General features: G+C 42.8%; 1 protein-coding gene across 3 annotated transcripts in view; it reads right to left on the minus strand.

The window, feature by feature from the left end:
- Positions 1–24,370, minus strand: part of LOC111145720 (formin binding protein 1) — a 145,328-nt gene that overhangs the window by 90,229 nt on the left and 30,729 nt on the right. For all 3 annotated transcript variants that reach the window (XM_022500871.1, XM_022500874.1, XM_022500872.1), the window contains exon 2: positions 633–748. In XM_022500871.1, the coding sequence (XP_022356579.1) occupies positions 633–748 (116 nt within the window). The remainder of the gene's footprint in view (positions 1–632; positions 749–24,370) is intronic.

A 24,370-nucleotide genomic window follows, 5' to 3' on the forward strand; every position in this document is an offset into this window, starting at 1 on the left:
TTGCCTATTTCTCCACCTGGGAACTGATGACACGGGGGTGTTCACTCTGGGAAGATTTCTGGGGCTATACATTTATGACATGCACTTCTACCTCTCTATATATTACACTTCAATTAGGAGTTTTCTTGAAAAAAGAAAAGTAGCTCCAAAATTCAAAAACTATCCTTTAAAAAAAAAAAAAAGGAAAAGAAAAAGAAAAACAGAGCCTAAGGGCAATAACTTAGTTTTTATTTTTATTGTTCTATGAAAATGAATTTTCTCTATCAAAAGCAAGGTTTTCTTTTTTTTTTTTTTTGAAAGATTTTATTTATTTATTTGACAGAGAGAGACACAGTCAGAGAGGGAACACAGCAGAGGGAGTGGGAGAGGGAGAAGCAGGCTTCCCGTGGAGCAGGGAGCCCGATGCGGGGCTTGAACCCAGGACTCTAGGATCATGACCTGAGCTGAAGGCAGACGCTTAACAACTGAGTCACCCAGGCACCCCAAAAGCAATGGTTTCTAACTGAAATATTACCTTACATAAAAGGGGGAAAATATTTAAAGGACTATACATTCACAGGATAAATGAGTATATAAATTATCACTACATCCATTTTGCAATTAACAAACAACCTTTTTCAATATCAACTTACCTGAGCTGCTTTGCATAGCTGAGTTCAATCTCTGTCCTTTCCTTTACAAATTTGATGTATTTCTCAAGAATGTCAATTCCCCACTGTGTGTGTTTTTCTAAGTTGTCAAATTGGTCCTGTTTAAAAAAAAACAAAGAGAGAGAGAGCTTTAGAATCTTTCTCTGCGATTAATATAACTTCAGCGAACACTTCTCTCAACAATATGTGGTGGTACAAAAAGTAGTTCTAGTATTTTCCATGATTGTACTGGGTGCTTTTCTTGTGAAGCCATTTTAAATCAACATTACCAAATTTGGTTTGAAAACTGCCTGGGGTACTGAACTCTGACCCATTCGTTCATGTTAGAAACACAGTTTGGGGATATAGTTAACATTCTGGTACAAAGGAAAATATCTTTTCCAGATTCCAAAAACCGAGAGCTGAAACACACATCAGCTCAGTCGAGCTCGCCAGCACCTCACCTGTTGCCTCTGAGTTAATTCAAACCAGCTCACTGAAATTTGGGGCAAGCAAATGGGAACAGAAAGAGTGACAAAATACTGCCTTCTTCAAACAGATAAATGAAATGACTCATGCGGACTTTATTCAAACATTCGAACATTTATGAAACCCACACCGTGGGCCAGGAAAGGAGCTGGGGAACTGAAATGCACAGAAATAGAGCCCCATCTCGCCTGGAGGTTCCTAGCCTGGAAGAATGAGAGGAGGTGGGTATTTCAGCAACAGCTACTGCAAAGGCGAGGACACATCCAGGAATCTGGGGATGGGGGGGGGTGGCACTTATCCCTCTGGAGGGAAGGTGGGGGGCAGGGGGGAGGGCTCAAGGGAAGAATGGTGGTGGGTAAGAAACTGGAAAAAGTCCCAGCCCATCACCCCAGGCCTCAAACATCGGGAGTGAAGGAGCTTAGCCTCTCCAGTGCACACAAGTGAGCCGTTGAACTTGGAAGGAGAGGCACACCCACAGACATGCTTAGAATGGCCAGGAGGTGGAAGCCGGGAGATTATTCCCTTGTCCAGAGGAGAGAAAATGGGAGGAGAGGATACACAGACCCGTAACAACTAGAATCAACTAGTCTTGGCAGCTGATTGCAAGACGAGGCTGGAAAGGAATAGGAGGGAGAGGCGAGATTCTGGGGGCCTGCCTCTGGCTCCCGGGACGAGAGAATCGAGGGGCTGGGGTGAAGTAGCACGATGCCCGAGGGAGTGGCATGTCCAGAGGGGAGCTAGAAACACAGATCCATTCGGAGCTCAAGGAGGGAGGGCTGTGACCTGGTGGATCTGAAGGGATTCAAGGAGAGGGTCAGCAACGTCGCCTGCCGCTATGCCCTGAATTGGCGAAGAGGGGCCTGGCCTCTGGGAGAGCCCAGAAAGGCCTGGGAAAGCGACGGGAGTGTCAGTGCGACATTGCAGGGAAGGGAAAGCTGCCGGGATAGAAAGATGGACCATGTCTGCTGTCTCCTGGGAGATAGCAGGAAAAGAGAAATATGCAAGTTCTGGCCCCAGCCTGGAACTCCACCACCTGGGGCCACAGAATGTAGCCAAAATGTAGTCGTTTGCCTAGAGATGCCGAATCAGTCGCAGCCTAATTTCACAATTCAGTCATGAGAATCACAGGAAATGGAAAAGAGTCAAATTGAGTATAAAAAATACAAAGTCACAATTTAATCCTATCGCAGGTGTGAGATCCTAAGGATACAGTCAGTGCCGTCCTTCAGCTTGGTTTTAAAACCTAGCATCTGCCACTTTATACCTGTCCTCGTCCTCTCATTCTGCGTTCCATTCCAAGTTGTGCAAATGGGCAAATGAGTACACGGAGTTCCCTAGAAGTCCACCTTGGGTGGGAGTGTGGGTCCTGCAGAGCCAAAAACATTTTTCTTTCTTTCTTTTTTTTTAAGATTTATTTATTTGACAGACAGAGATTACAAGTAGGCAGAGAGGCAGGCAGAGAGAGAGGAGGAAGCAGGCTCCCTGCTGAGCAGAGAGTCCCATGTGGGGCTCGATCCCAGAACCCTGGGATCATGACCTGAGCCAAAGGCAGAGGCTTTAACCCACTGAGCCACCCACCTAGGCGCCCCCCAAAACATTTTTTCTCCAAGAAATTCTCTTCTTGAAGAAAACTCATTTCCTCTTACTTCCACCCAGGCCCACAGAACAGGTTGAGAAACTAAGGTTTTAATTTACTGGAATGGTTTTCTCATGAAAAAGAATCACTGCAAAATGTCTTCAAATCTAATAAATGTTTACATTATCATAAAAAACAAGGGACAACTCTGTAAGGTTTTCATTGATTCTTGTCCCCCAATAATATATTCCACGGACATCTAGTTTCTACTTCAAGGAATACTAGTCAGGAAGGTGATTTATTTATGTCCTCCATATAGACAAGGGTGGTCAAGCAAATTGATAGGGTAAACAAGACTGTGGGTCACTTCAAACTACTCGAGAGAACAAATATACAAACAATTCAAGTCATGATTACAAATCATTCCTAGCTCTTCAGAGCAAGGCTTGTTTAAAGCTCTGGGCTGGTTGGTAATTACCTCTGCTAACCTAGTTTCATAGCTAGTTTCCTATTTATTTTAAAACGCCTTTCCAGACCCCTCCCCTCCATTTGAGTCCTGGTTCATATCCCAATCCCAGAAGCTTACTATATTCAGGAGTTAAAGGGGTTTCCTTGAAAACTTGCTAACAGGGGCACCTGGGTGGCTCAGTGGGTTAAAGTCTCTGCCTTCGGCTCAGGTCATGATCTCAGGGTCCTGGGATGGAGCAGCACCATCGGGCTCTCTGCGCAGCAGGGAGCCTGCTTCCCCCTCTCTCTCTGCCTGTCTCTCTGCCTACTTGTGATCTCTGTCAAATAAATAAATAAAATCTTTAAAAAAAAAGAAAGAAAGAAAAAAAAAGAAAACTTGCTAACATCATCTGCTTTTAGATTGTCCTGATGATAATCTCACTACATATTTTTCCCTGTGAGTATCTGATTCTTCTTTTTCTTTTTCTTTTTTAAGCTCTGGTGTATAGAATACAGAGCAAAAGCTTTTGATACTGAAACTCTTTGTTTTTTTTTTTTTTTTAAATCTACACTTGAATTGAGTCTACCTTAAAAATTACTGGCCCCAACCCAACAGTATGTTTTCAATAAAGTTATCTGTATTCAGGAACATTCTGCAAGCTGTAATAAGGTCAAAATAAGATAGAAGATCTTAATGCTAAAAACCTTACTCAGTAGCAACAAATAAACTAGTACTTGTTTGTCAATATAGGATCGGCTCTTTTTATGCTGTATTAGAACATCTCTTGGGGGGCCTGGCTGGTTTAGTAGGTGGAACACGCAGTTCTTGATCTTGGGGTTGTGAGTTTGAGCCCCACACTGGGTGTAGAGCTTACTTAAAAAAAATAATGAAATGAAATAAAATGTTGTCACAAATAAAATTTTTTAAAATACTAAGACTTCCCTAATGATGCCACACTCTACCCCTCCCATCACATGGATTGCCACGGCATGGAGTTTTTTGACAGCAGCTAAAAGCAAATTCAAAACAGATGAAAAACTAATCAACCCACTTACATTCTTGACCAAAATGTGGAAAACTTAATGGAAAAACATTCCAAATCTTAAAAAGACTCCTTTGTGAGCAAATATTATAAAGGGCCCTTTAAAAAAAGAGCCTTCAGGGGCGCCTGGGTGGCTCAGTGGGTTAAAGCCTCTGCCTTCAGCTCAGGTCATGATCTCAGTGTCCTGGGATCGAGCCCTGCATTGGACTCTCTGCTCAGTGGAGAGCCTGCTTCCCCCTCTCTCTGTCTCTGCCTGCCTCTCTGCCTACTTGTGATCTCTGTTTGTCAAATAAATAAATAAAATATTAAAAAAAAAAAAAAAAAACAGCCTTCGGCACTTTGGAGATGGGGCCATTAGCAAAAATAGACCCTTCCCTTGTGATGTTACAGGACAGCAGTTCTGCCCTCTTAAAAATCATTAAGGACCTTCAAAAGCTTTTATTTATGTGGGTTATGGCCATCAATACTTACTGTATCAGAAATTAAAAACTGAGAGTTTTAAACATGCTTATTAATTTATTTTAAAAGACGACACTAAATCCATCACATGTCAAAAGAAACAGCACTTTTTTAAAAGAACTTTCCTTTCCAAAACAAAAACAAAAAAGTGAGAAAACTGGCACTGTTTGACTTTTTTGCAAATCTATTTAATGTTTAGTTTCATAGAAGACAGCTGGATGCTCAGATCCTTCTGAATTCAATCTCGTGCGACTCCTTACTTTGGCTGAAATAGGAGAAAAAATAAGACTTCGCGCAGATATGTAGTAAGAAAGTGGAGGAGTAGTTCAAGAGCCTTTTTAGGTCACGCTGGCTATTGCCTGATACTACCCCAAGATTCAACTAATAGTTTCTTAAAGGCTAGTTGCAATATGAAATCTGAAACCCTCCCAAAGAATTTTTCGCATCAGGTTACAATAAAATGCACTCATTGATCTCATGCTCTGAATGTATCTTTTGCCTGCACGTGACTGTGTAACATTATTTAGAAAACACCATTTACAAAGTATCATTGTATCTGTATACAAAGTATCACTGATAACTTGCAGATCTTCCAAATGTTGCCACATTGCATTACAAAATATATTCAAATCACATTTGTTTATATTGCTACCTATCTTGTCTTTTCCAATGTCTTTATTTTTAAATTTTTATTTGTTTTTAAAAATTTGTTAGAGAGTGGGGTGCCTGGATGGCTCAGTGGGTTAAAGTCTCTGCCTTCGGCTCAGGTCATGATCCCAGGGTCCTGGGGTCGAGCCCCACATTGGGTTCTCTGCTTGGCAGGGAGTCTGCTTCCTCCTCTCTCTCTGCCTGCCCCTCTGCCTGCTTGTGATCTCTCTGTCAAATAAATAAATAAAATCTTAAAAAAAAATTTTTTTTTTGTTAGAGAGAGAGAGAGAGAGAATACACACAAGTGGGGAGGAGGGACAGAGGGAGAGGGAGAAGCAGGCTCCCCGTTGAGCAAGGAGCCCGATGTAGGGCTCGATCCCTGGACTCTAGGATCATGACCTGAGCCAAAGGAAGTTGCTTAACTGACTGAGCCACCCAGGCACCCTATTTATTATGTCTTTTTTTTTTTTAAAGTAAGCTCTATTCCCAACATGGGGCTTGAACTCATGACCCTGAGGTCAAGAATCTGAGGAGTCTTTAAATACCGGGGAGCCATCACACTCACAGTCGCAAATACAAATTTTCCAAAATACCAATTTTCACTTAAAAGGTAAAATTCCATCATTGGCAACAAATAGCTCTTTCCTTAAAAGGACAGGCTCAGGGGAACCCTCCTACACTGTTGGTGGGAATGCAAGCTGGTGCAGCCACTCTGGAAAACAGCATGGAGGTTCCTCAAAATGCTGAAAATAGAACTACCCTATGACCCAGCAATCGCACTACTGGGTATTTACCCCAAAGATACAGATGTAGTGATCTGAAGGGACACGTGCACCCGAATGTTTATAGCAGCAATGTCTACAATAGCCAAACTATGGAAAGAACCTAGATGTCCATCAACAGATGAATGGATAAAGAAGATGTGGTATATATATACAATAGAATACTATGCAGCCATCAAAAGAAATGAAATCTTGCCATTTGCGACAACGTAGATGGAACTAGAGGGTATCATGCTTAGCGAAATAAGTCAATTGGAGAAAGACAACTATCATATGATCTCCCTGCTACAAGGAAGTGGAGATGCAACATGGGGGGTTATGGGGGTAGGAGAAGAATAAATGAAACAAGATGGGATTGGGAGACAAACCATAAGTGACTCTTAATCTCACAAAACAAACTGAGGGTTGCTGGGGGGAGGGGGGTTGGGAGAGGGGGGTGGGGTTTTGGACATTGGGGAGGGTATGTGCTATGGTGAGTGCTGTGAAGTGTGTAAACCTGGTGATTCACAGACCTGTACCCCTGGGGATAAAAATACATTATATGTTTATTAAAAAAATAAATTAATTAAAAAAAATTTAAAAAGGACAGGCTTGGAGTGCCTGGGTGGCTCAGATGGGTAGGTCATGATCTCCATGCAGGTCCTGGGATGGAGCCCCATGTCAGGCTCCCAACTCAGTGGGAAGTCAGCTTCTCCTCTCCCTCTGCCCCTCCCCCCGTTTGTGCTCTCTCTGTCTCTCTCTTTCTCTCAAATGAATAAATAAAATCTTAAAAAAAATAAAGGGACAGGCTCGCTTTATTCATTTTTGAGAAAATACCTGCCAAATGCCCAAGAGTTCATCCGCCAACTGTCCTCTTTTTTTTTTGTTAAAGATTTTATTTATTTATTTGACAGAGAGAAACAGTGAGAGAAGGAACACAAGCAGGAGGAGTGGGAGAGGGAGAAGCAGGGTCCCCTCCAAGCAGGGAGCCCGATGTGGGACTCGATCCCAGGACGCTAGGATTATGACCTGTGCGAAGGCAGATGCTTAACGACGGAGCCACCCAGGCGCCCTGCCAACTGTCCTCTTAAGTAAAAATGGTGTCCATGAAAAACCAAGTTAGTTCAGCTCACAACGCAATCACTGAAGTATCCTGGTGACACTAAGCGCTCCAGGCATACTTCCCATCTTGTCATACTATTCAAAAAGCGTATACTCAACAGTTGAGATTTAATCAAATTACTCCTCTTACTGTTTCATTGAGGGCATTTTTATTTTTTTATTTTTTAAAAAAAGATTTAACTTACTTATTTGACAGAGAGAGGGAGAGAGCACAAGGGAGAGGGAGAAGCAGACTCCCCACTGAGCAAGGAGCCCGACGTGGGGCTCGATCCCAAGATCCTGGGATCATGACCTGAGCCAAAGGCAGACACTTAACTGAGCCACCCAGGCGCCACCACTGAGGATATTTCTGGATAAAAGGGATTTTTTTTTTTTTTTTAAACTGCTAACAGTGAAGAATACAAGACCTGCTGAGTTTGGAGCCATTGCCCTGATTTGCGTCAAGGGGCCTGCCGCCTTCCCATCACCACCTTTATACCACGAGCCTCAACATCCACACCGTGAGAAAGACAGTGTCTTTGTATCATTATGAAAATAGTTTTGACTCTGTGGACTCCATAAGAGGAGGCCCAGGGGCTGCACTGTAAGAACTCCTCCCCATGACACATGCTCTAAAATTTCTATTTGAAAGCTTCATGTTTCCAAAGATTAAGGAAGGCAGATAATATATGACCTAATGGAAGGTGATGTTTAATGTACTATGAAGTGCCTACTATATATACGCTCAAGAATTAACTCGCAATTGCCAAGAGAACTGCAATGGATGTTTCCAAGGAGTTGGGTGGAAGGCAATACCCCCTCCTGACCGCTTACTGCTCCTCGAATTCAAACCAAACAAAGGTTCAGGGCAGGAGCTGTTGGCTACAAGAGGCTGAGTAGGCTGCAGGGACAAACGAGGACAGCACGAGTGCATTAATCAAACGCAATTACTGTATTTTCCAATCGATCATTTTCAGGTCTGGCTGTCTGCACGTGGAAGACCGAAGCGAAGTATGGACCACGGCAGCTGTCTGGGTCGTTACATCCTCATCAGAGTTCCTAAAGCATCACGAAGTTCAATACAAATGTTGCCTTCCTGTGCCTACAAGAGCGACTCGTCGGTCAGTGTCGGGACTGGTCTCTCTATGTCCGTGGAGAATGAAGACTCTTGGCTACGCCTAAGAAGTCATCTGCTGAAATCTGATTTTTCTTTGGAAGTCTGCAAAAGAACTGACCCAGGAAGTACTTTCAGAAAAGCTAGTTACTAGGGGCGCCTGGGTGGCTCAGTGGGTTAAGCCTCTGCCTTTGGCTCGGGTCATGATTTCAGGGTCCTGGGATCGAGCCCCGCATTGGGCTCTCTGCTCAGCGGGGAGCCTGTCCCCACCCCCCGCCTGCCTCCCTGCCTACTTGTGATATCTGTCAAATAAATAAAATCTTTAAAAAATAATAATAAAAAATAAAATAAAATGAGGACACCCAAGTCTGCCTCTAGGAAGTTTTTCTCCATAGTATAGGTCAAGTTTTTAATACCGTACTTCCTGTCACTGGAAAGTGTACTAAACCGACACAAATTCAGAGTCCCTGGAACAAGCCAATCTGGTAAGAAACTAAGTTGCTGAGGTTACGTCAGTGTCAGTGGCTCAGACTCAAGAGGAGGGTATCCTGAGGCCAGCTCTCCACGAATCTCTCCCCAAGGGACTCACTCAGCAAAGAGAATTAGCTCTTCCATATCACTGGGTCCATTTTTGTCCATGCTGTGGAGACCACTGTTTTAGGATACTCTAATTCAGGATAAATCCACTTTCCAAAAGGCTAGGGCACTTGGAGGAGCAGACTTTAAATGGCTCTATCTGGGGGTACCTGGGTGGCTCAGTGGGTTAAAGCCTCTGCCTTCGCCTCAGGTCATGATCCCAGGGTCCTGGGATCGAGCCCCATATCGGGATCTCTCTCAGCGGGGAGCCTGCTTCCCCACCCCCTCCCCGCTCTCTCTGCCTCCCTCTCTGCTTACTTGTGATCTCTGTCTGTAAATAAATAAATAAAATCTTTAAAAAAATAAAAAAATAAATGGCTCTATCTGAACAGAATCCTTTGGGATGATATTACTGATATTAGCTTCCTCTCATCTTTAAGAGAAAAGTGTCAGCACGTATAGATCTACCCAGAGTAAACGTAACAAAACCTCCATTTAAAATGTTTTAAAAAATCAATTAGGTTCTGAATATTAAAGTAGCTGTATATTGGGCGCCTGGGTGGCTCAGTGGGTTAAAGCCTCTGCCTTCGGCTCAGGTCATGATCTCAGAGTCCTGGGATCGAGCCCCACATCGGGCTCTCTGCTCAGCAGGGAGCCTGCTTCCTCTCTCTCTCTCTGCCTGCCTCTCTGCCTACTTGTAATCTGTCAAATAAATAAATAAAATCTTTAAAAAAAAAAAAGTAGCTGTATATATAGGAACAAAAAAAGTTTGACAAACCTTTACAAACAAAAATGTGTCATCACAAATGCCACCTGAAATTCTAGATCTCAAATTTGAAACAAAGACTTCAATTAATCTCCATGGACAAGGAAAAAGAATTTTTCTCACATACGACATCAAAAGCAGAAATACTTTTGGGGTGTCTGGGCGGCTCAGTTAGTTGACAGCTGACTCTTGGTATTGGCTCAGGTCATGAAACCAGGGTCCTGGAATCAAGCCCCACGTTGGGCTCTGCATTCACTGGGGAGTCTGCTTGAGTCTGCTTTCTCCCTCTACCCCTCTTACCACACCACCTGGTGTGTGCTCTCGCTCTCTCAAATAAATAAATCTTTTTTAAAAAGATAGAAATACCAAAATATATACTTTCAACATGACAGCATCAAAATTGACGTGATGAAGAACCATTACCCAAAGGAAAGTCACTGTTTACACAGAAAAAAAAAAAAAACAGATAAAAGGTAAAGGACAGCAGTAGACGGTTTATTTCGAGGAGCACAGACACCCTCTGGTTAGACAATACCAAGTAGACACAGATTCTGTAAAATCACACATTCATCTGCTATTTCTGAAACAGGTTCTCTGAATTAGGAGGGGTTCTCCCCTCAAACTTGGGTTGAAAAGCAGGAGTGTATGACATAATTAGCAAAAGAGGAGCTCCAACATCACAGTGTCAAGTTGGACAGTCAAGTTAATACAAAAGATTTTCATGAGAAAGGAAAAGTGCACACAATGGAAGGTTTTACTGAACTTCGAATCTCTAAAATGCAAGTCCAAAAACTGCCACAAAACCAGGTTTACCGATGGAGGCATATTTGCCTCAATCACCAGCCATAATCTATCTAACTCTGTTTCTGTTGGGAAAATGAAATTACTAAGGAACTATTCTGTTCGTGGCTCCTTCCAGTGACAGCATTCTTAACCCAAGGAGTAAGAATGTAAACAAACACAGGATGGAAACATATGCATGAGTTAAAAACAAAACAAAATAAAAACAAAACAAAACAAAACTTCAGGGGTGCCTGGATGGCTCAGTCAGTTGAGCGTCTGACTCTTGAATTCAGCTCAGGTCATGATCTCAGGGTCCTGAGACTGAGCCCCAAATCAGGCTCCACACTCGGTACAGAGTCTGCTTGTCTCTCTCTGTCCCCATGCTCACTCTTGCACACACTCTCTCTCTCAAATAAATAAAATCTTAGAAAAACAAACAAACAAACCCAAACTTTAACAGAAGCCGACGGGGCAACAGCACGGAGATGAAGTGGTAGAAACAGTGTGGAAAAGCACACAGAATCTGAAAAGCTGCATTTTCATGTTTTAGGACAATAATTCTATTGTGTAAAAGGGCAGCAAGGAGGCTGGTGGGGGACGTATACCAGACGGAATGGGATGGACAGTAGCCGACTTGGGGCTGATGGACGCAGGGATGGCCCACGCCGAGTCTTAGCACTGCATCCTGAAAAGACAAGAGAAAGACGTAACTCATGCCCAAAGCACCAGAATTCTGACTCTCCTGGAGTCTGAGTGGCAGAGATTTGGAGGGGAGACTGCTACGGAATGCATTCCTTTAAGAAGCCGCAATAAACTCTGGCCTATTATTTCAATGTTCTTAGAACACCACAGTCACTTTCTCCCCCCTCCATTCCCCTGGATACAGTAAAAAGCAACCCACAAACAAATATAAACACCTGTGCCCACCCCAAATATACTGAATGACAGAGATCACAAAGAATATGCTTTTCAAGGGGCGGGGAGGGAGGGATTAAAGAGTGTTTACTTTTTTTCGTTTAAAAAAAAGTCATTTTTATTTTTATATATTTTTTTTAAAAAACAAGTCATTTTTAAAGTGATCATAAAAATCACTCCTTCGTCCAGACGTTGTCAAGTATCTTAAGCAGACGAGGAAAGGTAGGAAAGATGACGGAGCTGTAAAACCCAGGGCTGGGAAGAGGGCTCTAATGTGCAACAGACTGGGTTGAACCAATCAGCTCTCCTGGAAAGACAGAAACTGGTTACAGAAAGCAAAATCTTGCTCTAAGAAAGAAATGCTGTTTCCCTGTGACAGGACACAAGAGGGGCTTGGTCCAGCCCTGACTGTGACATGAACATCTTTTTTTTCTTTTTTTTTTAAAGATTTTATTTATTTATTTGACAGAGATCACAAGTAGGCAGAGAGGCAGGAAGGGAAGCAGGCTCCCCACTGAGCAGAGAGCCCAATGCGGGACTCGATCCCAGGACCCTGAGATCATGACCTGAGCCGAAGGCAGACGCTTTAACCCACTGAGCCACCCAGGCGTCCCGACATGAACATCTTTAACGCAAATGTTCAGTGTCAGAAGCATCTGGCTTCAGCCTGGAAATGGAACCCACTTGCTCATTTCCTGGTGTTTGTACATCTGCTCCGTTGAGCCTGACTTTATATGACCTGGTCCCAAGTCTGCTCAACCAGCAGACACAAGAGTTCAGTTATCCGCCCTCCTCCGCTGCCCTTTCTTTAAACCCTGGAGAACGAGGCATACCTCTCCAACATCCCACACTGTTCTCTATAGGTGATTGTCGCCCCCAAGAAAGAAGTTCAAGACCAACCTAAGGGAAGAAGATAAGAGGGAGAGGGAAGAAGGAAGAAACCACGCTCTAAATACCAGAACACTGAAGGCAATCCAAAGGCTAAATGAGAACAAAGCATATCAGCTAAATTTTTAATGAGAAAAAAAAAAAAAAAACCCTCAGATTTTTAAAGGCCTGACTCATTGCTCAACTCTATAAATATTTCCATGTGTGTGGGGAAGGGGTGCAAAATATTACAGAAATATCACAGGGAAAAAAAATTCTAAGCCCTGTCACCTGAAACTTAGCTAATATCAGTGCAGAAGATTTTCCAAACACTTAGCAATGAACTCACTTCCAATTTTAAGTAAAGATGGTTAATTAAGCAAGGGTGCCTGGGTGGCTCAGTCTTAAGTGTCTGCCTTCAGCTCAGGTCATGATCCCAGGGTCCTGGGATGGAGCCCTGCATCGAGCTCCCTGCTCAGCGGGAAGCCTGCTTCTCCCTCTGCCACTCCCCCTGCTTGTGGTCCCTCTCTCACTGAGTCTCTGTCAAATAAATAAATAAATAATCTTAAAAAAAAAAAAAAAAGATGGTTAAGCAAATGCATGGGTGGTGTTCTCTTTTTAAGACACGGGAACCCAACTCTCCAGCCCACGGCCACAGTCGAGCATCCCATGCAAAGGACCCAGGTGACAGATTAGATGGACCAATCAGAAACTCTCCAGGAACAGGTGCTGGAGCTAAGAGATGAAAATTGGCCCTGTGCATGCCAAATTAGGAAAAAAAAAATTCTCTTTGGGTCTGTTACTTTCAATCTAACCCATACATCCCTGTTTCTTTCCAATAAATTGCAAGAATTCAACACTTCTTACTGAGAGCGGACCATGAGCTGAGCTCTGTGCCAGGCACTAGAATTCCAGAGGACAGTGAAGTTTTAATTAAGATAAAAGGCAGTGGGAGCACAGAAGCGTGGGATCAGTTCTGAATGTGGGATTAGGGAAAGCCTTTCAGGGGAAGTGATGTTCAAGCTGAAACAAGAAGGAAAAGGAAAAGCCAATACGCAAAATGGGGAGAAGCCAGAAGAAGGCAGAGGAGGGGGAAACAGACCAGGCGGAGGGAAGAGAACGTGCAGAGGCCCCAGGAAGGGAAGAACACGGCATACGGAAGGAAATGACGGCCATCCCGCCTCCCTCCAGTGTGAAGATAAAGAGGAAGAAGGGTGTGATAAGGAGAAAGACCGCGGCCAGACCAGCCAGGGCCTTGGAGACCACAGCCAGGGTTCCACGGAACAGTTCTGAGTGTTTGCCAACTAATACAATCCCGCTTTCTCTCTAAGACTTCTTTGTGACTTACAGCCTGTGTTTTTAAATGATTAAATGAGGGCCGTCTGGATGGCACAGTTGGTTAAGCATCTGACTCTTGGTTTCGGCTCAGGTCATGATCTCAGGGTCCTGAGATGGAGCCCCGCGTCAGTCCCTCTCCCTTTGCCCCTCCCCCTGTTCGTGCTCTCTCTCCATAAAAGTAGATAAAATCTTTAAAAAACAAGTAAACAAAATAAAATGATTAAATGAGGGGTACCTGGCCGGCTGGCTCAGTCAGTAGAGCGTGAGGCTCTTTATCTCAGGGTTCCGGGTTCGAGCCCCATTTGGGAGTAGAGATTACTTAAAAATAAAATAAAATCTGTTTCTTTTTAAGATTTTATTTATTTATTTATTCATTTGACAGAGAGAGTGAGCAAGTAAGAGAGAGAGAGCATGAAGAAGAGAAGGAGAAGCAGGCTTCCTGCCGAGCAGGGAGCCTGATATGGGGCTCGATCCCAGGACCCCGGGATCATAACCTGAGCCAAAGGAAGACGCTTAACAACTAAGCCACCCAGGTACCACAAAAATCTTTAAAAAATAAATAAATAGGGGCACGTGGGTAGCTCAGTCGGTTAAGTGTCCAGCTCTTCGTTTTGGCTCAGGTCATGATCTCAGGGCTGTGGGGTCGAGCCCCGCGTCTGGCTCTCCACTCGGCAGGAGTCTGCTTGCAATCCATCTCTCCCTCTGCACCCCCCAACTTCTGCGAAAATTCTCTCTCTCAATAAAAATAAATAATCTCTTTTCAAAAAGAAGACATTGGGGCGCCTGGGTGGTTCAGTCATTAAGCATCTGCCTTTGGCTCAGGTCATGATCCCAGGGTCCTGGGATTGAGCCCTGCATCGGGCCCCCTGCTCAGCGGGAAGCCTGCTTCTCCTCTCCCACTCCCCCTGCTTGTGTTCCCTCTCTCGCTGTGTCTCTCTCCGTCAAATAAATAAATAAAATCATTTTAAAAAATGGTTTAGCAGAACAATAAATAAATAAATAAATAAATAAAAATAAAAAGAAGGCATTAAAGAAAACTGGTATAAATGGAGAGGATGAGTCCTGTTCATAAATTAGAAGGCTATCTACTGTAAATATATTAACTCTCCTCCAAATCATCTGTAGATTAGTGTTGTTTCTTTCTTTCTTTTTTTTTTTTAAGGATTTTATTTATTTGACAGACAGAGATCACAAGTAGGCAGAGAGGCAGGCAGAGAGAGAGGAAGGGAAGGAGGCTCCCTGCTGAGCAGAGAGCCCGACGTGGGACTCGATCCCAGGACCCTGAGATCATGACCCAAGCTGAAAGCAGAGGCTTTAACCCACTGATTCACCCAGGCGCCCTCAGTGTCGTTTCAATTAAAACCCCAGCAAGTTTTTGGAGAACACCATTCACAGCTTCAAACGGAAGTTGCAAAGGTCAAGCAATAGCCGGAACACTTGAAGCACAGGTGGGGGTAAGAGCTATACTGTACACTGACTCATAATAAAGCTGATTAAGAAGCTGTGTGGTACCAACCAGGGGCAGAAAAGCAGGCAAATGCAAGGCACAGAACGAGGGTATGCAAAAACAACTTTGTATGGAAAAGAGGAAGCCATACAGAAAACACAGAGAACCTGGTGGCTAAGGACCTGGAGTCTTGAGCTAGAATGGCTTAGTCTGAGCTCTGGCTCTTTGGCATGCTAGCTATGTCCTGTGGAGTAAGCTACTTAACCTGTGTTTCTGTGTCTAAAAAATGGGGCTAAATGCAGGATCTATGTGTAGGGTTACTGTAAGGATTAAGTGTTATCTCGTGCTGAGAGCACTGCCTGGCAAGTGTGAATGATGGCCACCACCACTGCCCCGACTACCATCACCATCAGCCAATGAGGAAAGAACAGGCTGTCCCACGGAAGGTGCGGGGAGCCTGAGACCCCTGATCTCAGGCTTGTGAGTTCAAGCCCCCATTGGGTGTAGAGATGACTTAAAGATAACATCCTCAGGGGCATCTGGGTGGCCTCGTCAGTTAAGCATCCGACTCTTGGTTTCAGGGTTGTGAGGTCAAGCCCCGCACTGGGCTCTGTGCTCATCCGAGTCTGCTTAACTTTCTCTCTCCCTCTCCCGCTCTCCCTCCTTCCTGTGCTCTCTCTCTCTCTCTCTCAAATAAATAAGTAATCTTTTTAAAAAATGATAAATAAATAAATAATTTTTAAAGGGGGCTGGATAATTGAATATCTATTAGAAAAAATGAAATCAAACCTCTATTTCTTACAATATATAAAAACTAATTCAAGATAGATTAAGGATCTAAATGAAAAGTTAAGACCATAAAGGAAAAACAATAAACTTGACTGTACAAAAACTAAAAACTTTTGGAGCGCCTGGATGGCTCAATGGGTTAAGCGTCTGTCTTCGGCTCTGGTCATGATCCTGGAGTCCCAGGACTAAGCCCCACATTGCATCAGGCTTCCTGCTCAGCAGGCAGTCTGCTTCTCCCTTTGCCCCTCACCCCACTTGTGCGCACGTGTGCGTGCTCACTCTCTCTCTCTCTCTCTCGTTCTCTCTCAAATAAATAAATAAAATATTAAAAAAAAAAAAACTAAAAATTTCTGTCATGCAGAGATACCCCAAGGTAAGTGAAATGATAAAGAATAAACTGGGAGAAGATACTTGTAACACTATGATCAACAAAGGATTAGTATCTATAATATAGAAAGAACACCTTCGAATCAGTATTCTTCAAAAGATAAAATGACTCAATTGGAAAAGGGGCAAAAATAAGAAGAATTTTAAACATGAAATGATACTTAGCCTTATTAGTAACCAGAGAAAGGCATATTAAAACTACAGTCAGATACCATTTCACACCCACCAGCCTGGTAAAAATTTAGTCAGAAAACACCAAGTTAACAATGCATTGCAAGGAGAAGGGTCACACCCTACTGGGGACCTTGGAAAACAAACTGGTTTTGCCTAGTAAAGGTGAACTTGGGCCTTGCATTACACCTAGGTATTCCTTCCCTACATATATATCTTAAGGTCTAAAACCCAGACTGTAAATTCTTGTTCATGCGCACAATGAGACATGAGTAAGAATGTATGTAGCAGCAATCACAGTAGCAAAATACTAGAAACAACTCAACTGTCCATCTCATTTCATTTATATAAAGTCTCCAAATAGGAAAAACTAAATATATTGTTTACTGATATAGTCATAAGTGACAAAAGACTATAAAGAAAAACAAGAGAGGGGTACGTAGGTAGCTCAGATGGTTGAGTGGCTGCCTGCAGCTCAGGTCATGATCTTGGGGTCCTGGGATCCAGTCCCACATCAGGCTCCCTGCTCAGCGGGGAGTCTGTTCTCCCTCTGCCCCCTGCCCAACTCATTTTCTTTCTTTCTTTCTTTCTTTCTTTCTTTCTTTCTTTCTTTCTTTCTGTCTCTCTCTCTCCTTCAAATAAATAAATAATCTTTTTAAAAAATAAAAGGAAGGAAAGATGGAAGGAAGGAGAAAAAAAGAAAAACGAGAATATTTTTTTAAAGATTTTATTTATTTGACAAACAGAGATCACAAGTAGGCAGAGAGGCAGGCAGAGGGAGAGGGGGAAGCAGGGACCCCCCCCCCCGATGCAGGACTCTATCCCAGGACCCTGAGATCATGACCTGAGCCGAAGGCAGAGGCTTAACCCCCCTGAGCCACCCAGGTGCCCCAAGAATATTTTTTAACACAAAATTCTGGATAATACTCAACTAGGGAGAAATGTGATCAGAGGCCATAGGAAGCCTCTGGGGGCAGAGTAATTTTTCTTTACCTGGGTGGAATGTACACACAGGTTCATTTTACTGCTATTTTTGTATACATACATGTTTCCATACGTTCTTTTGTAATATGCCATAATTAATGTTTAATTGTTAGTTTATAGCTGGGTTGATGGGAAAATCTTCAGTATAAAGAGAAACTTGAGATCATTCAAGCCTCTGCCAACTGGAGGTCAAAACTGAAGTTAAAACATTTATGAAAGCAAAAATGAAGTCAACAGAAAAATCTATTACATAAAGTATTGAACTATTACTTTTTCCTTGATTGATGGACTTCCTATTTTGTTCCCATAGAAAATATAAAACATTCTTAGAAAATGGGCATCTCTTAATACCCAAGTATGGATTGATTATTGTTAAAGATGCCACACTTAGAGGAAAAACTTTTTTTAAAAATCTAGGACTGGGCCACACCTGGTTGATTCAATCGGTTAGGTGTCTGACTCTTGGTTTCCAGTCAGGTCATGATCTCAGGGTCGTGAGATGGAGCCCCACATCCTGCTCCTGTGCTCACCAGGGAGTCTGCGTGGGGCTTGCTCTCTCCCCTTCCCTCTGCCCACCCCCTGCCCAGTCCCAGGTACTCTCCCTATCTCTCTATCTGCAAAATAATAAATAAATAAATCTTAAAAAAAAAAAAAATCCAGGACTATTATTGTCCAAAAGCCAAAAATATTTTTCACAAACCACCACAGGAACAAAATAGCTAATTTTCCTCAAGTAAAATGTTTATGAAGGCTTTGAGAACACAAAATATTATGGTAACCAACATAACCTATGCCAAAATCACTCTTATCTGTTTCTATTCTATGCCAAAGTCACATTTACCTATTCATTCACCTAACAATATTTTACCGATCACCTACTATATGTCAAACACTATTCTAGGAACTAAGGACATAGCAAACAGAAGACAGAAATTCTCTCTTCTCACAGAGCTTAACTACCAGTAGACCTTTACTGTACAGAGCTATAAAGAAATTTACATTCCCATGAGAATTACTAGGTCTTCAGAGAGCAACACTTAAAAGCCCATTGATACATATTAGCAGAGTTGACCATCAAAGTATTTAATAAACAATTACCAACAGATTCCTCAATCAGTCAAAACAGAGACCAGCTGTGCTGAGGCATCCTGGCTGAAAACCACCTTGTCTGTGGCCCAAATCCCTTCCAGAAAGGTGACCAAATACCGTGCTCACCAACAGGGTCCTACTATCTTACTGAACCCTGACCTGGACTGAATATCACCATTTATAAAACAAAAACCAACAAACAAAGAAAAAGAGGAAGAGGAAGAAAGCTTTGCTTACTTGATAAGCAACTTGCTTTCTGTACGCATTTCTTTATTTCGGAAATTAACCTTTTCAGATATGTTCATTAGCCTTTGGAATTTCCATTTGTAACCCTTCTCTCTCTTTTTAAAAAATATTTTATTTTAATTTTTACTTAACCTCTATTCTCAATATGGGACTCAAACTCACAACCCCAGGTCAAGAGTCACGTGCTCCACTGACGGAGACAGTCAGGCGCCCCATAACTTTTCTCTTCTTAATCTTTACCTATTTATTTATTTGAACTTTGTTTTTATCTCATATTTTGCATAACCCCTTCATACACTGGGGCTACCATACTAATTCTGTCATATTTGGTATACATGTTCCTGGTTTGATTAATTATAAATTTTACAGACATTTTTGGCATGGAGACATATGAATGCATGTTTATCTCAGGGGCTTAGAACTATGAGGGATCCCCCCCCACCACTATTTTATACTTCTCTGTGGGTTCAAAATTTTCTTCAGTGAGCATTTGTCCTGATTATCAATGTAGTACTATACCAATGTAATTAACGGGTCTATTTTAAAGACACCTAAGGATATCACATGTAAATATCTATTATGAAGTAAGTTCTACATCACTTTATTAGGGAATTACCATTCTCTTCTTGGTAGTAATTAATGACAAAATAGCATAAACTTGCCATTTTATTCAAGTTTGATGTTTTCAGTAAAAGGAAAAATGTCTCTACTGATATGTTACAGAACATTAAGTGGAAATCCAGGATTCAGGGGCACCTGGCTGGATCAGTCTGTACAGCATGGGACTCCTGACCTTGGGGTCATGGGTTTAAGTCCCATGTTGGGCATGGAGCCTCTTTGAAAGAAAGGAGGAAAGGAAGGAAGAAAGGGAGGGAGGGAAAGAAGGAAGGAAAGAAGAAGAAAAGAAATCCAGGATTCATTTCCAGCTGTCTTTTCCTCCAAATTCCTGAGTCTACTGCCAAGCGCTGCTACCTTTACACTAACCCACTTCCCAAAGGTGCACTTGACATTCTTTTTAAACATTTAAAAAAATTTTTTAAGTAATCAATACACCCAGTGGGGGCCTGAACTCACAACCCCGGGATCAAGAGTCGTGCACTCTGCAAGTGAGCCAGCCAGGCGCCCCCATGCTCTCGGCACTCTTACCAGGAGTGCTAACACTAGTTACCTCTCTCACTTGGCACGCCTCACCTGTACCTGACTCCACACCCTGCCCCATCAGTCAAGACAAACATGCACAACCACCTGCGTACCCTTTGATAAGTGTTTGCTGAATGAATGAACGAGTCCATGGAAACTTCTCCAACCATCACTGCAATACTGCTGTGTAATTCCTTCCAGCCTACGGCCAGAGTAAGTTTACTTCACATTTGTAGTTTATTATTCTGGATTTTAGGAGAATGTGTGCCAGCTGCTCCCCCAAGTGCTGGGGCATGCCGACTATGAGCAACAAAAGAATATTCTGGCCCCGGGGAGTTACTGAAAATGGTATGTACAAAAAGCACATTCATACGAAATTTTATATATATGATTTTTTTTTTCTTCCAGTCATTCCATTAGGAGATCTCAAGTCCCCAAGATCAGGTGCAAAAAAGTTTTAAAAAAAATTCTGGTGCATGGCTGCCTTTCCTAAGGTGTTGCCAAGGAATGTGAGATAGTTAAATGTTTAGTTACCTATAATCCTAGTGGAAGTGTTTTCCTTTCATTAATTATACAGGGCAGTCAGCTCTCCTAATAGCCTTCAAGTTTTAAAAGTAACCATTAATAGATATTTCAAAGAAAACCCACCATGTTTGGCTCTATTCTGGAGGGGTTGTAAATTATTTCAGCTTCATTTTACTTCAATGGTTTGAGCTCCTCTTTCTTCGTTACGAATTTATTTTGGGCAAATGCTAATGTAACCAACACGCAAAGCATTCTATGCTTTAAAAACAAACCAAAACGAGTAAAATGAACATACACAGCGGTGTAGATCACACTAGGCATTTTCTGCAGGAGTGCGGGGTGGGCGGGGGGGGGCGCTCCAGATTCTGCAGCATGAAGCACGAGGGTCAGACCGCCCATGCTCCGGCCAATACCCTCGCCCCACCAGCAAAAAGTCACTTTACTTCTCAGGGCACCTGGGTGGCTCAGTGGGTTAAACCTCTGCCTTCAGCTCAGGTTATGATCTCAGGGTCCTAGGATCAAGCCCCGCATCAGGCTCTCTGCTCAGCAGGAAGTCTGCTTCCTCTTCTCTCTCTGCCTGCTTCTCTGCCTACTTGTGATCTCTCTCTCTGTCAAATAAATAAATAAAAATCTTAAAAATTAAAAAAAAGTCACTTTAGTTCTGTCTTAGTTTCCTTACCCAGAAGAGAAAACAATAACAATAGCACATGTAATGCCACCGAACTGTACACTTAAAAAATGGTTAAGGGGCGCCTGGGTGGGGTTAAAGCCTCTGTTTCCAGTTCAGGTCATGATCCCAGGGTGCTGGGATCGAACCCCGCATCAGGTTCTCTGTTCAGCGGGGAGCCTGCTTCCCTCCTCTGTCTCTGCCTGCCTTTCTGCCTACTTGTGATCTCTGTCTGTCGAATAAATAAATAAATAATCTTTAAAAAAATGGTTAAAATGGCAAATTATATGTTATGTGTCTTTTGCCACAATAAAAAAAAAAAGTTTATAGGAAAAAAAAGAGTATTAGTAGAAGTCAGAAAGATCATGTTGGGCCAGACCATCTGAGGCCATGCTGGCCACTAAAAGGAATTCTGGGATCCGCTGGGATGTCACTGACATACTTGGAGAATAATGAATTTATACTGATATTGTTTATTGGCCCTCCGTATGCATTTTACCCCTTTTAAGTTTCCACTTTATCATAAAGACTGCAAGGCGAAACACTATGTTTCTCAGACTTAGGGATCTGGGTTTGGGTTTCTAGAGCAAGGTGGACTCTCACGAGATCTCAAAACCAAAAGAGGCAATGAAAAAAAAAAAGGGTACCAACTTAGAGCTGCTGGGACATAAAATGAGTCAATATAGAGTAAAGTGCTTAAAACCAGCAGCAAGGAAATAAATAGCTAAATAATACCTTACTGACAAATTAAACATCACAGCAGTATCGTAACAGGTCAAACCATTAACATTTGTGTCCTAAAAGCACAGGCAAAGCCATCTTGAACACTAGACTGTACTCCCCCTTTCGGCACATCAGTTAGTCATGGTGTGAGCTTGTGACTAACCCCACACTGCTGTGGTTATAGGACCATCGCCCTGAGTCTGTAAACAGAAATCCTAGTGTTCCAGGGATTTCTGGCAGGACCATCAGAAACCTCAAATTCAGAGGGAAGTGCCTATATTTCTTCAAAACATTACACAAATGCAAGCTATTTTATTGATCCAGGATGTACTGGCAACCCGAGATAATCTCTAGGTCAACGAACTGGCTACATCTTTGGGCAAGGGTGTTAATGGGTTTAACTCCAATGTATCCGATGTTACTAGCCATATCAGTCGGGCTAGTCTTTTTCCCGTTTTTGCAATCAAAGGTAAGGATCTGGTAAGATTCGTTTGAGACAGACATCATCTAACCTGAGTTCTCAGTCTCCTGAGTATAGATGTTCGGGTCACGGATAACAGTCATGGTGGCTACAATTTCCAGTGTCCTTACTGTGGGCATGCTCTGGTCCAAGCACTTACACAGTTCATTCAATCCCCACCACCATCCTAGCAGGCCGACACTGTTACTATCCCGACTCCAGAAGGATAAAAGAGGCACAGAAAGGTTAAAGGTTAAAGACCTTGTCCAAGCACCCACCCCCCGCAGTGATTAACCAGAATGGATTTGAACCCACAGCTCTAGAGTCTGTGGGCTTAACTGCTTCTCTAGACTGTCGACTCAAGATGATCTTGTCTCTTGATTTCTTCCGGTGTTGGTTGCTCACATGGTGCTAGGTCCTTTCTAAATCTTGTATCTTTCACCCCTGCGGTAATCCCATGGCAAGGCCAGTGTCAAGTCCATTTTTTTGACTTGAGGTCACAGAGCAAGCTGTAAACGGCAGAATTGGAATCTGAACCCAGTTGTGATTCCAAGGTCTGTAATTTTAGCCTCTATGGAGATGGAAAAAGAGTTGGAAAACACTCAGGAAAGAACTTGGTAATGAGCAAAAGACTCAGCAGCTTTTTTGGGTTGGGGGGTGGGTATTTACAGTGGTCACTTGAGTCAGAAACCCACCAATCAAAGGTTGAGTGGGTGTATTTGAAATTTTTAAGTGGAAAGGAGGGAGCTGGCCTGGACGCAGCCTTAAAGAAAGTAGTAATACTCTTGAATATTCAACAGTAGAGTTTTACATTAAGCAAATATTAAAATGTAAAATTTTTAACGTCTACTATAGATGTTAACTTACAAAATACTGAAACAGGGCGCCTGGGTTAAGCATCTGCCTTCAGCTCAGGTCATGATCCCAGCATCCTGGAATTGAGCCCCATATCAGGCTCCCTGCTCAGCGGGAAGCCTGCTTCTCCCTCTCCCACTCCCCCTGCTTTGTTCCTTCTCTCTGTCTCTCTGTCAAATAAATAAATAAAATCTTTAAAAAAAAAATACTGAAACAAAATTACATTCTTCTGTGTCCTTCAACTAATGCAGACTCTTTTAAGTTTAAAATAAAACCCACAGATAATTTTTTCCTTTTTAACAGCTAACAGCTCCAAAAACACAGTCAACAATTGGGGCGCCGGGGTGGCTCAGTCGGCTAAGCATCTACCTTCAGCTCAGGTCATGATCCCAGAGTTCTGAGATCGAGCCCCACATCAGGCTCCCGGCTCAGCGGGAGCCTGCTTCTCCCTCTCCCTCTGCCTGCCTCTCTGCCTACTTGTGGACTCACTTGAGCTCTCTCTCTCTCAAATAAATAAAATCTTCTTTAAAAACAGAGTTTAAAAAAACGCCATCAATGTTATAATAGGTTACCTAATGATCTTAGTGTACTTAACCCATTTTTTTCTATGTAATGTACTTTTTTCCCCCAGGGCATCTGGGTGGCTCACTTGGTTAAGTACTCCACTCTTGGTTCCAAGCTCAGGTCATGATCTCAGGGTCCTGAGACTAGTCCAGCATCTGACTCTACACTCAGCAGGGAGTCTGCTTGAGATTCTCTCTCTCCTCTCTCTCTCCCTGCCCCTCCCCTCACCATGCATGCTTGCTCACTCTCTCTCTTCCTCTCTCTGTAAAATAAATAAATAAATCTTGGGGCACCTGGGTGGCTCAGTCAGTTGGGCATCTGCCTTTGGCTCGGGTCATGATCCTGGGTTCCTGGGATCAAGCCCCACATCGGGCTCCCTGCTCCGCAGAGAGCCTGCTTCTCCCTCTCCCTCTGCCTGCTGCTCTGCCTGCTTGTGCTCTCTGTCAAATAAATAAATAAGGGGCGCCTGGGTGGCTCAGTGGGTTAAGCCGCTGCCTTCGGCTCAGGTCATGATCTCAGGGTCCGGGGATCGAGTCCCACATCGGGCTCTCTGCTCAGCAGGGAGCCTGCTTCCCTCTCTCTCTCTCTCTCTCTCTGCCTGCCTCTCTGTCTACTTGTGATCTCTCTCTGTCAAATAAATAAATAAAAATCTTTTTAAAATAAATAAATAAATAAATAAAATCTATAAATAAATAAATATTTAAACATAAAAAGATATATATATACATATATACCCGTGTATATAAAAAAGTGTATATATACAGATATATACACTTTTTCCCAGCAGTTTCAGGTTTACGGAAAAACTGAG

This window comes from Enhydra lutris, unplaced genomic scaffold (genome assembly GCF_002288905.1).
Source record: "Enhydra lutris kenyoni isolate GAN:26980312 unplaced genomic scaffold, ASM228890v2 scaffoldscaffold13, whole genome shotgun sequence".
Classification (NCBI taxonomy): Eukaryota; Metazoa; Chordata; class Mammalia; order Carnivora; family Mustelidae; genus Enhydra; species Enhydra lutris.